This window comes from Harpia harpyja, chromosome 17, assembly GCF_026419915.1.
Source record: "Harpia harpyja isolate bHarHar1 chromosome 17, bHarHar1 primary haplotype, whole genome shotgun sequence".
In the NCBI taxonomy this organism is placed as follows: Eukaryota; Metazoa; Chordata; class Aves; order Accipitriformes; family Accipitridae; genus Harpia; species Harpia harpyja.
The window spans coordinates 3,514,803-3,528,007 of record NC_068956.1 but is presented as its reverse complement, the minus strand read 5'-3'; the positions used below and the strand labels follow the sequence as shown (position 1 = coordinate 3,528,007).

General features: G+C 42.5%; 1 protein-coding gene and 1 long non-coding RNA gene across 2 annotated transcripts in view; one reads left to right on the top strand and one right to left on the bottom strand.

The window, feature by feature from the left end:
• The window catches only part of ACER3 (alkaline ceramidase 3), a 60,493-nt gene extending 51,388 nt beyond the window's left edge, over positions 1-9,105 (bottom strand). Inside the window, exon 1 of the mRNA XM_052812663.1 lies at positions 8,928-9,105. Within this exon, the coding sequence (XP_052668623.1) occupies positions 8,928-9,030 (103 nt within the window). The 5' untranslated portion in view covers positions 9,031-9,105. The remainder of the gene's footprint in view (positions 1-8,927) is intronic.
• A 311-nt stretch (positions 9,106-9,416) lies between these two features.
• LOC128153385 (uncharacterized) lies at positions 9,417-10,729 on the top strand. Its single transcript, XR_008238951.1, has 2 exons — positions 9,417-9,613; positions 9,889-10,729. It is a non-coding gene; the product is annotated as an uncharacterized LOC128153385 (long non-coding RNA).
• Positions 10,730-13,205: the final 2,476 nt, after the last annotated feature.

Here is a 13,205-nt window from a genome sequence, read left to right as displayed (position 1 = left end):
GATCTGCAGGTACAGGGCACTATGAACAAAAGTGCATTGCCAATCTTCTTTCCAAATTTCTGTTACTAAATTGAAAAAAGTAAAGAAAAATGTTTTGCTTCTCCAATTTTCCAGGCTGTTTACTCATACACTGGTCATCATGTTGATAACAGTTAGTTCTCTCTGCTTATATGGGTAATTTCTACAACTGTGAAAAGGACTTGGGGAAAAAAAAAAAAGAAAAACCTGAAGGAAAAAAAAAAGATAAAGGCATCAGTTTTCACTCATGAGTAAAATATCACCTGGAGCAACTCTGAGTTTATATATTTTGTACTTTTTTTCCTCAAGTCTATAAGATTTAAAACCTGAAAAAAATCTGTATCCTGTGGGAGGAATGCAGGGAATATCTGTAGAAATACACCCTGCAGCTTTCTTCCTGAGTGTAATAACCCACAGAGCAGGCTCCGCAGCTTGCCTGCTGCAGTCTGGGGCCAGCACTAGACCTGGCAGTCTCTGGCAGGAGGACAGCACTGGAAACTCCCTCCAAGAGCAATCAAGCCTATAATGAGAATCACACAAACATATCCTTTCTTACACAGCAAACCTTTTTATGTACTTGAGAGGAAAAACACGCCCAATTTTCCACAGAAGAAATACGAATTCCACTCTGTGACAATAAAATCAATTCTTTGGGTCATTTTAGCTCCCTGTTGTAGTTGACCCATTTGATTTCAGAGAAAGCCAGATCTGCAGATGCTATTTCTCAAAGACATTTAAGTAATTTTTCAGGTATCCCTGGGTTTCCTCATTGTAAGGTCAAAACACCCATTAGAAGGGATCACAGTAGCATGCTTTCCAGTTGGGAAGCAGGTCTGTGCCTGAACGAACAAATGGTATTGACCAGGGAAGATGAAGAAAACTGATGAACAAATGACAGATCTAATGCAGAAATACTCTGTCCCAAGATTGTCAGTGTCCAGACTATTTTTAATGCTCAACTATGCTACACAGCTGTACAGGATGACTTCTTTGATCTAACACTGCATCTGATTCCTAGATGCTGGATCTTGTCCAAATGAAAATCCTTATCCAACTGGAATTAGCAATTACTAAAATTCCACCCTACAGGGTAGCAGCATCTTGAGCTTCCGCTGCAAATGATGAGCTCGTTAAAGCACTGTGTAAATCAGAGAGCTTCCAAGAGTCATGTTTCATGACCATGAAGTTTATAACTTGAAATCCTACTGGTTGGAATTCGTACAAAACATACTCTGGTCCTTTGCAATACACCCATGACTCACAGAACAGCAGATGTGAAGGAAGAAACTGAGGGAGAGTCACAGCTAGAATAAGTTACGTACACTGTCCTGGCTTCGCTCACCTCATGCTGTTAGGTAGAGGCAGATGTTCAGCTCACCCCCAACACCATGTTTTTTTCTAATTCTGCTTGTCTGCTTTCCTACCTAAAGAAGACCGAGCCTTGCCTTCTCCTCAAACCTAAAAGTCAAGTCTCAGACTGACATCCTGAACCTTGTCCAGCTGAACCAGCCCACACTCGTCCCCTTCTCCAGCTCTTCTGGTTAGAGAGGAGCATCAGGATAACGTTGCCTGGACTAGGCTGCAAGGGAAAATAGCCTCTTGCTCACAAAGCCACCTGGAGATCCCTTAAGAGACACACAATCTGCACACAACATTCCAGGGTCACTCCAAGGACACTGGATTCAGAAAACAAGTCCAAAGGAACCAAGGAATAATGCAAAAAAACCAAATAAAATAAAATAAAGCCCCAGGACACAGCTGGGAAACAGATACACTCCTGGACGCTCATCTCAATTTTGAAATAAAGTTTGGAATTTCCCTCAGGAAAGCTCTGCAACGTGGAGGGCAGGTTGAGTCACCATTTGCTGGAAAGGCAAAGAACTGGAGTGGAACCTTGTAAGGCTGGGGGGGGCACAAAAGGTGCATATCCCCACCAGGACTGATAGAGAGGGCTACTTCTGCCTCCCAAACTCCAGACACGCTGAAGTACATAGTATGCCAGAGGTCAATGGACCTTAGTGTAAAGGAGATAATGATCCTACAGATCCTGACTGCACTGATCACTTCAAAAACATCAGTTTTTCAGTCACTGATCACAGTGCATATGCAGCGTATTTCTTCAAGGAAATTAATTTTTAAAAACAGAGAGAAAAATATAGCCTAGTCAGACACCTCAGGTTTTTGAGCTAGCACAAACCCCCCCCAAGTATTTTACAGTTGCATTTTCAAGTGGACAAAAGGGTCTGTGCCTGAAGCCTTAAATCTAAACGGTGCACAGCAAAATCACTGGGACTCTACCGGGAGCTTACTTCTGTGGGGATATTCAGATCAATTAATGGTAAAAGATCAACATTAAAGCAGTGCTGCTTTGGTTTTTTTGAGTTGTAACATGCTCTAGAAACTTCTCTCTTCCTGACAGCTTCCTTCCTTCTTTGTAGTGCTTCCGCAACCACAGAATAACCAAGCACCTTTAATTCATGGAGCAGCTCAGCTCCTCCGCTAACAGACTGAAAAATGGCTGTAATTAATGAGACCAGTATAAAGAGCCCCACACCTAGAAAACTCAAAGTAATCAAAAGTAGCTTTTCCCTGATAACCACTTGTAAGTGGGTTCCCTTCTAGCATTATACATTTCATTTTTTTGATACATATTTTGAATTAAAAGAACTCTTCACATTTTCTTAACCCTTCATGATCCACGAACCTTTCTATGATCCTCTTTAGGCTTTTGAGGCAGTCAGAAAAACAGTCAAGTGTGTTAGGACTTGCATGCGTTGCAAGATAAAACGACCATATACTGCTGAGCTGTTGGGACTGGAAACAACTCCCAGAGTTCCTTTGAACATTTTTGCAGGAATTATTAAATCTTTCTTTTGTTTAAAAAACATCTTCCCCACTGATCTGTGGAAGGCTCCAGCAATTATGGAAAATGCATTACATAAATAGCAGTTTCACACACGCACACAAAGACACAACAAACCCCAGACTAAAGACATTTTTGTCTTTCAATTATGACAACAGTCATTTTTATCTGTGAGTAAAGGCTCATTTAAAGTCAGCAGTGTCCTTTACCATAATTTATTTTACATTAATCTTCCTATTTCTAGCTACAAATATATATTCTGCAAATTCATATCATGCAGTTCATAAACCTGTCTGCCTTAGTTTGCACATAAGCAAAATTAAATTGTACAAATGCCACTGCTCTGTTACCATTTGGAGTGGCAGATGTCCAATTGCCAGCTGTACAAGTACTGAATATGAAGCACTAATTACAGAGTAATCAAATGCTTTGTTAAACCATATTTAAGAATTTTATTGTCACTTAATAACTACACAAGTATTAGTAGATAAACACACATGTGGTCCATTACCACAGCATCCGTCAAGTTTTAAGCAGATCCATAATGTGATGGATAAACGAGAACTGTTGATTGGACCAATGTAGACTTTCCAAAAGCCTTTGACCCTGTCTTTCAACGAAAGCTCTTGGGAAAACAGAAAATTAAGCTGTCAGGAAATGAAAGCTAGAGATGCATCACGGATTAGAAAGTGGCAAAGAAACCAAAAAAAAAAAAAGGAAGAATTTTTTCTTTAAATATAAATCATTAATTGTGGCAAAATGCATCAAAACAGTGCACAAGATTATCTTCAGGCTTAAGTCAAGTATATACATTTACAACCTGGGAAGGGAAATAAATTAATGCAACAGTATTTGCCACTGACTCAAAATCACTTAAAATCATTAAAGAAATGAGAAAGCACGACAGCAGAGACCATCCAGCTGGCTTAGGAGTTTATTTCTGCTACATTATTCTTTGAAGGAAGGAACCCCTCTTTCGACTTCTTTTTTGTCCGCAGCACAAAAAGCAAGCTAGAAGCGTTCATCTTAAAAAGCATCCCACAGCTGAGCACTGTTCTGTACACTCCACTTGACTTTATAGCCACCATCAATTAGTTTAATTTTCCCTTTACCTTTTCACCTGTACTGCCCCCTAAATTGTGGGAGCTCCCTCAAGGAGCCCGAAAAATTTAAAGAGGAAACCTGTGATGTGGCTTCCTGCAATTAGGTCATTGAAGTTACACATTCAAATCCCTTTCATTCTTAAAGTCTGTGAGGCTGTGACATTGTCTTCTCTTAAATCGCACTTTAGAACTTATCTGTGTCATGGTGTCTTTAAATGATTCAGCCACAGCTAGACAGTTGGGCTGATCACACCCAATTAATCCTGATGATTCTTCCTTCACCTGCCACTTTATTATTGAATGAACAGACACAGCTCTTGAAGCCAGACAGAGTTGGCTTTATTTTATTTTTTTAACTCGCATGGATAGTACCTAGCCCAACAGACTCTGGCTGCTTTCCAAAGCCTCTGGCAAAAGAGGCAAAATACACAGGATGCCCAAAAGGAACAGGTGGCAGCACATATGTGGCAGTCAAAAAAATCAATATTAATGACATTATTCTAACTTTAAGTAAATTTTGCAAGTTGTTAAGTTCTAAAGTAATGATCCCCATGCAAAACAGAGATCTGTACACCTTTGACAGCTGCCTTTTTTGAGCAAAGCTTGAAAAAAAAAAACAACCCTCAGTATTTTTGTGTCACTGTTCACAATGTAGAGAATGCTTGGGTGGTATTCTACATGTTAATGAGATATCTCACAACTAACACAGGTAACAGTCATCTTATCTCAATCATTAATCTCCTGTCTGAAAAAAAAATAGGAAGGATTTAAGGAAGAGCAGCAAAAGTGGCTAGAAATGTGGGCAGATTCTCATTATCTGTTTGGTTGTTTTGTTGGGGTTTTTTTTCCTAAATAAGGGTCCCAGAAGGAAAGCACAGTTACAAATATTTGTTTATCAGATCTCTAATGAAAACAAAAAGCAATTGATTTAACTCTGGTAATTTAAAAAAAAAAAATCTTTTCTTATATGAAGGTAGCAGAATGTACTGAGACAGGACCAGAAGCCAAGAAAGAAACAATTTCACCAATTCCTTAAGAAGCCCGAAGCTGTATTCCAGATGTTTGCTGCTGTAAATGCCAACATAAGGATATACTATCTCAAAAGCAGTCATGTTGTAGACGATGCATATTACTCATGGGCAATGATAGCTCAAGGCAGTATTTCACGTACCTGGAAACATCACTCAAGTTTGGTCCAACTGAAACACAGCACCGAGTTGATAACAACAACAAACTCACCCCCATGATTCTCCTGACTGAGAATTATAAGCCCTCGAGTACCACACAGGGCTCCTTTGAATTTAAAGTATTTGTTTAAATTGATAATACTCTCCACGTTTTCAACAAAGGAAATCTATGAAGATTAGTTATATCCACTCCTCACACTCTACAAGACAAACACTTCTTACAGGGATGACAGTGAATGCAAGAAGGGTAAGGCACTTGTCATATAGACATTCACATCAAAACAGACTGTACACTACATGGGCTAAACTGGCCTGAAACATCAACCCTGCTAAAATAAGGAGAAAACTGCAACATTTAAGCACTTAGTGTTAAAGAATAGCAGTTACATGTGACCTTGTTCTGTTTGTTTGGGTGGGAGAATGCTGCTGTTTTCCTTTATTATTGTTATTTTGCTTAAGTTGGTGTACAAAAGCTTGGGTAATTCAGCATACAAGCACTGGGAGCTGGAAAAGATTAGTTTAAAAAAAAACAAAAAACAAAAACCAAAACATCTCTACTACTTGCCCTCTAGCACACAGGAGTCAATCCAAAACTCCTGAGAAACCCTGAAGGAGGAATTACTATACCACACAATAGATTTGATCAGTGAGAGATATAAGAGTCATTTTAGGGCTTAAAACAGTTAAGCTAACAAAATAATTCTTTTCAATTGGTCTTCCATTTCAATTGGTTTAATATTCTACAGAAGGATGTAAAGCAGTTAGTCATCCACCTCCACAAGGGAGGAAAACCGGCTAGGTGCAGACTCAGAAAGGCAAGAAAATGCATTTTTCATTATTAAAAAGATGAATCTTTGAATACAGGTCATTGTGTTTGGGATACATCAAAAGAATGCAAGTATGAAGTGCTACAAAAACACCTTACCTCCTCTTCACATCTCTGAATACATACAATTGATTAGGGGCCATCATTTACACTAACTCTTTAAAGAGTGAATGGCAAAGAACTGCACGTAGGCTTCTGGAACACAATGTAGCAATTTGTACTAAAATTAGCATATTAAACCAAATTGCTAAATGGCACAAAGATGTAATTTGCACAACAAGCTTGCAGTTTGGCTCTTCAGCCTGCAGCCTAAGGAAAATATATTTGATTTGGACCTGCCAGTATCCTTCAAGCTTCGGGCCTCCAATAATTTCTTATAAATTATTTGCACCAAACATTTAATTCAAAATTTTTAAATACCATCAGCTTAACTGAGTGGTACCAAGACAGTGAGAAGTCAGAAAGCTATTTTCACTCTTCCGTAAGGTAACACTTAAAATAATACAGGCTGTGCATGAGTTTTAAAAACAGTATCAGAGACATCAAAAATGACCACAGTGAGAACTCTTGAGAGAGGTGAGAAAAATATTTTTGTACTTTCTGGTTTGTTTGCTCTCTGAATTTGAATTTTTGATAGAGTAAGGAGGCCATAAAGGCACAGCTACTGACAGAAGACCACTGGGCAACACAGACCCCGAATATACTCTCAGCTCTTCTGCTAAAGCAACTAGATTTCAGGGTAACATCTCTCTGATATTCCAAAATAATTATCTTAACATTAAGTATTTTAGAGAAAGTTGGGAAAGACCCTTTAGTTGTTTTATGAAAGATACATTGCCAACCAACTTCTGCTGGCTAAGATTTAAATGCAGTGGGTTCATATCATTAAAAAAAAAAAAAAAATTATTTCCTCTGACCCCAAAAGCGCAGTTACAGAATTATTGCTGAAGAAAATCTAAACCATCTTGACATCTCTACTGAAATTATCTACTGTTAAGGTAACCCTAAAATAAAGTGGGCTTATTTACTGTTTTGCTTTTTAAACTTGGACCATTTAAATGTTTTAATTTACAGCACAGCCCTTACACACATTTTTTTCAGCACAACTGACAGACCAATAAACTGTGGTCCCAAACACGAAAACCATAAAGGAGGGACCAGACCTTCTACAATAAGTCCCTTTTGCTTCAGAACACACACTTTTCCACCTCCTACCATTAATCTCATCCTCATCTTCCTTCTCCTGCATAATCTAGAAGCAGATAAAAAGTATCAGTTCAATCAGTTCACAAGGCCAACAATGCTGGGATTATTTCAAAAACTTACGTGCTAGTCAAATTTATTTTTACATGGATGAAGCAACAGAGCTTCCTCTTCCCTATGAGGATTATCTCACAAATTACTTTTTACCACAAGGAAAACACACACTCTGCAAAAGTCTCATTCTATTTAAAAGCTTCTAAGTTTGTCCCATTTTAAGAGTATTTAATTTTGTTCCTTCTTCAGCTGGCCTGTCTCTTCTCAGCCATAAATCTACACACCAACTTCCTTCCCCTCCCGCCGAGTTCCTATGCCGCCTATGCTACTGTTACTCAGATCCTGTACTCCTTCCCATTCCCACACTCTGAAACCTCTTTCACAACTATTCATTTTGGTCCTTCACCCATGTCAGTGTCTGTAACCAGGAGTCACAGCCTGGCATGGACACCCAGAACCCTCCATCTCCTGCATGTCAGGCTCTTCCAAGGTGCCGCTGAAGCATCCCAGCTATGCAAAAGGCCTCCTCAGATTGCCCACTCCAAGCACTTCAGGGTAGGCGAGCCTGTACTATTCTCCTGGAGTCTTAACACTCCAAAAGCAGCCGCCTATCTTATATGCATGAAAGCTTTTTGTAGGACAGGGCGTAACTACAACTACTACACCCTTTAAAGTCACTACCCAAGATACAAAAACATTTAATTTTTCAGCAAAACGCCAGTGACAGAGGGCTTCACACTTTACCTGCTGCCACAATACACTCCCTTCTCAAGCACCTGCTGGATGACCCTGTAGTCGAAGCACCTTTTTCCTTCCCTAAAACGCGCCTGAATATATCTAAGTTCCTAACTGCCTCTGAGTAACAGAGTTTTGAGGTCAGAACAACAGCCTGCTCTCTTGCTGTTGCTCCGAGCTATCCTAAAAGACCACCACCTGCAACAGAGCAACCTAATGACAGTCAAGACCCACCAAAGACCAGCTGGGCGAAGGTCTCTCTCTGGGATGAAGACCATCTCTTCCATACCCAGACACCTTCTCCCTCCCTGAACTGGTTTGGTTTGACCGGCCGTGGCTGGGCAGATGCTCCCATCTCCTCTCAAGGGGAGCACACCTGCAGCCCCCCCCAGCTTTACAGCACGGCACCCCAAGCACGATTTGGGTGAAAACTCCCCTCTTCAGCCCTCCGCGCGGTGCCGCACGACCACCCCTGCTCCAGTGCCGAGCCCCCCGAGACCCACCTCACCCGGCCACCCCCTCGATGCCTCCCCAAACCCCCGGACACCCTCCTCCTGCCCGACCATCACTTCGGACGCAGGCCAAAGGGACAGACTTGGGATGGGGGGTGGGGGGGCCAAAAACCACGCTGGGGCATGGGGGAGAGAGGGGGCTACACCACCCCCTCGTTAAGACACGGATTTGAGGGGGAAGGGGACAGGAAAATAGCCGTTTCCACCCGCCGGGGCCAGCTGAGGGGCAGGGGCCCCCGTTATCCCGCCATTTGCTCCCCTCAGGAAAGAGGGGCCACGGAGGAGGGGGGATTCCACTGCCGCGGGGCCTAGTCGGTGGAGTGAGGGCACGGAGGTCCGGGGAGGAGGGCGGAGGGTGGGGGGAGAAGGTGACTGAGGCGGCGGCGGGACGCGGCCCCCGGGGCAGGGGCCGGAGCGGCCACTCACAGAACTCGGCGATGTAGTAGGAGACGGCGTAGTTCTCCTCACACCACTCCAAGGTGGAGGTCGGCGGGCCCCAGTAACCCTCCCGGTCAGCTGCCGGAGCCATCGCGGCACCCGGTTTCAGGCCAAAGCGGAGCAAAAGGGGAAAGGGGAGGAGGGAGAAGGGCGCCGGGCCCGCAGCGCAGCGGCAGCGGGCGGGAACCGGCGCTGGGCCCGCCCGGCCGGGGGAGGAACCGCGGTGAGAGGGGAAGGCGGGCGGGCCGCGGGTTGCCATGGCGACGGGTTGAGGCCTGCGGGCGCGGGAAGGCCGGGGCGGGCGGCGTCGCGTTGGTCTGAGGCGGGGGGGGGGGGGGGGAATCTTGGAGGGGAGAAAAATGTTGAGGTGGAAAAGGCAGATTTAGGGAAAATCCGAGGGGAGAGGCCGGCTGGGAGTACGTTTGGCTCAGAGAGCCCGCGCGACGGCCCTGTGGAGAGGAGAGGAGGGAGGGCGGGCGTGCGCCATGGCGGCCTCGGTGCGGCCGCGCTCTCTCCTCACCCGGTTTTCGGGGAAAAGAACGCTGCCCCGGGTCGGTTCGGTGGCACTGAGGTGGTTTGCTCCTCTCTCTGGTTTTCCTCGTAGGCTGCAGGGAGGGTTTGTAACGCGAGCGAGGCAGCGCGCTGGGTTCGTGTTTTTAAATGAAGAGGCAAGTGTTTCTCGTACTCGTGGGCTGGGAGGAGGAAGGAGGTTTTTTTATAGCACTGCCTACTACACGGGGGTTTTCTCTCATCTGATGCCTTATTTAGTTTCCTCGGCGCTTACTACGCGTACTATACTTACACCCGTAATATGCTAAGTGCTTTTCAAGCAGAGTTGGTATCCAAAGGCAAGTGGAGTCTAAAAAGGGAAAGACTTGAAACACGGGAAAAGAATAAAGCGCGCAAGTCAAGGCCTAATAATATCGTGGGGTTTATGTTTCAGAAAAAGGTCCGAAGACTTGAAGAGAAGCTTTAGGCAGACCTTGTGGGCTGTACACAGTGGTTATACCCTGCCGGCCAGCAGAATTTATTATATCTGCAGATGAACAGACAAACTTCTTTTCCCACATCTTATTTCTCCTCGCCTCCCCTTCTGTAAGCTAAAAAACTCCAATCTAAACACAGACCTTTCCTAGTGTAAATGCTGATGTTTCATAATGTATACATCTGTCATGAAGAATAACCTGCCTTCTGCAGTTCAGCTTGTATATGATTGCTTTCAGCATCAGGTAGAGATGTGTTTAACATTTTTCATAGTGATATAAAGCCTTCAAAGCAAAATTGATTTTAGTGATGGCGATGATAAAATACTTAGATTGTCAAAACATCATCAAAATCACTGTGCATTTTTTTGTGCAGACCTGTCTTTTTATTTTTTTCAGACCTAGATTATCCTCCCCAGATTTAGACTTTCAAGACTGAGGTCTGGAAGAGTACCAAACTGATTCAGAAGCACAAAACCGGTTGTAAACAATGAGGAGGATTCTAGCCTGCTTGATGCACTTTAGCTTTTTGGACTTTTGAAGGTTCCGTTTATATAGTAAGGAAGTTTGTAGGCTCTGATCTATCTTTTGTTATCATGGTTAGCCATTTTAAGATTAAAAGTTCTTAATAGAAAAATATTTCAAAGTTTGAAATTGCAGTAGTTCAGAAACTAAAGAAATAACTATTAAATATCCCATTGGCACACCAGGAGCACAGAATGGGAACAATATGAAAAACCAAGCAATTTGGATACTATTCAATCACAGTTGGCTTTAAATAAATAATTAAAAAGATTGGTGCTTGTTTCTTTTCTCATCACATGCATGCTGGCCATGAGAAGATTTGTAACCGCAGTAGAAAGGGGAGTCAGATACGAAACTGGCTTTAAAACTGGGCAAGATAAATTAATGAAAGATTGTATGGGGTAGATAGCAACAACAATGTGGGTTGTTATCCATTCTGTTTTTTCTAGATAGAAAGACAAGCCAAAATGTATAACTAGCCCTTAATTTGAGTAACTGGGGAATTTTTGTTTATTATTTGACACGTTTCTGTAGTATTCTCCGTCACAATATGCATTTACTTCTGACTTACGCTGTGGTTTGGTTCTCTGCTTTTGAACTCTGGCAAACCTTTCAGCCATTGCACTCAGAAGGATAGTATTGCAGAGGCAGCCACAAACCATTATTATACACGCTTTTTTTTTCCTAAAACTGTTTTGTAAAGGTAAATTCGTCTTCCACAAAACCAACTTTGACCGTTTCAGCTGTTACAATAATACATATTAAAAGCAATGCTCTTCAGCTGTAACCTTGACCTACGCTTTGTAGTGTACGCTACTGCAGTGGATATAATGTGACAGCCTGCAGTTATTTGCATCTAAATGCGGTCTATCTGACTAGACGGCTAAACCTACCTATGTCCAGGTGTTGGATTTTTTTTTGTCTGGTCTGTACGACCTATGGAGGGAATGCCTTGTTTCTGAAATAACAAGAAGAGAAACAAATACAGAGCTCCTGAAATGTTTATTTTCAGTATTACTAAAAATGTACTTGACATGCCAATGGAATAATTTCCTGTGGCCTCAGGTTGCCTGTGGCAAAGGATCCTCCTCCCATACAGTTTTATGTTGCCCTGAAACCTCACGGCTTAACTGGTCATTTGGGTTAATTGCGTCATGTCGGTTTACACCACTAGAGGGATATGTCCCGTACGTTTAGTATGTCGATCCAATAGTTTTTTGCTTGGGGAATGGGAAATGGCTGCTGTTCAAAAATTGCACGTGTTCCGCTGTTTTTCTCTGTGATCCGTGGGATTCAGGGAGTGACACCTGAAGAAGAACATTTCTCTCTGTCCCTGCTCTATGCAAACACTTTATCGTGGCTTGTACTTCTGGTTGTTTAATTTCTGCATAAAATGAGACCTAACAAACAGATTGATTAGAACTCATTATGGCTACCTATGTTGGAGAGGATTGTACATATTCCCTCTTACCAGTATAAGCATGCGAAGGGATAGATAAATTGACACAAAATCTTGAAGATGTTTTCGCTACTTGGTTCTAATAATGTTAAAATAAGGGTATCAGTCGCATAAATAAAGCTGAATTTTGTGATAAAAATCACCTGTTCCAATTTTACATTAATTATGGACCCGTGCCTCTTCTAGGATCTTCTTTTATTGGATCATAGAGTATACAACATCTTAGGCATGGAATCCTGATCCAGGGTTCTCAGCTCTAAAGTCTCACATCCCGTGATAATGTCGGTTTCCAAATACTGCAGCACAAAATGTCATTATTGGCAGCTTCCTGGTAATTGTCTAGTCCATACTGGTTACAGAAAAAGGTCATCAACACCTCTAGATCCTGCAAGCCTCATCCTGTGTAACATGTAATTTATCCCATTGATTTATATGCAGATAGCATGAGTAAGCTGCTAAAAGCAGGACTGGAAGAGGCTGAATCAGACTCTCTGTAAAATGCCTTGAGGTTCAAGGGCTCTTTATGAGCACTGTTGTTGGGCTGATGATAATTATGCCTGAAGAAATATCACAGAAATGTATTGGCACCTGAATGAGTGAAAAAGAGAAGTCGTTTCCTAACGTGAAGAAGGATCTGATCCAAGAAACTTCAGCAGACTTCAGCAGAACTGATTTCCTATTCATAGTTAGGTAAAGCAGAAACGTCTGCGCTGAAGTTAAATGGAGTCATGCGTTTGTAAAGCATCATCAAAGGGACTCAAGTCCTAAAGCCATATAAATATTCATAAACTCGCCAGTGTAATACGACTGTTCTTAGTCATATTGTCAAGGCTACTGTATGCATTTTGGCAACTGACTGTGGTAGTGAATGACAGCATCACAGATTTCAGCTCTGTGGATGCTGCGAGCATCCGGCACTGAAGGGCTCAGATACGAATCCCACAACCTGAATGGTGTTATGAAGGGTGGATGAAAACAGGGGCTGCCGAGCGCAGGTATTTAGGAAAGGAAGTGCGACCTGCCGAGGACAGGACGTTCCCTCAAAGCAGATTTTGGGAAGGCACTTTTCTTCACCCTTTTCCTAGCACAAGGCTATCTGATTGGGTCTATCGAGATGTATCCCAAAACCTTTCAAATCAAAAGCTGAGGCAGGTGATACCATCCACAACAGATCCCATTTTACCAAAATCAGAATGTTTGCTTTCTTGTAGCAGTTGATTAAGCTGAAGCTTATCTGCACCCAGTGGTTACTACCCTGAAAGCAGACAGCATGCATAGATGTCTCCAAGCACCTGCAGC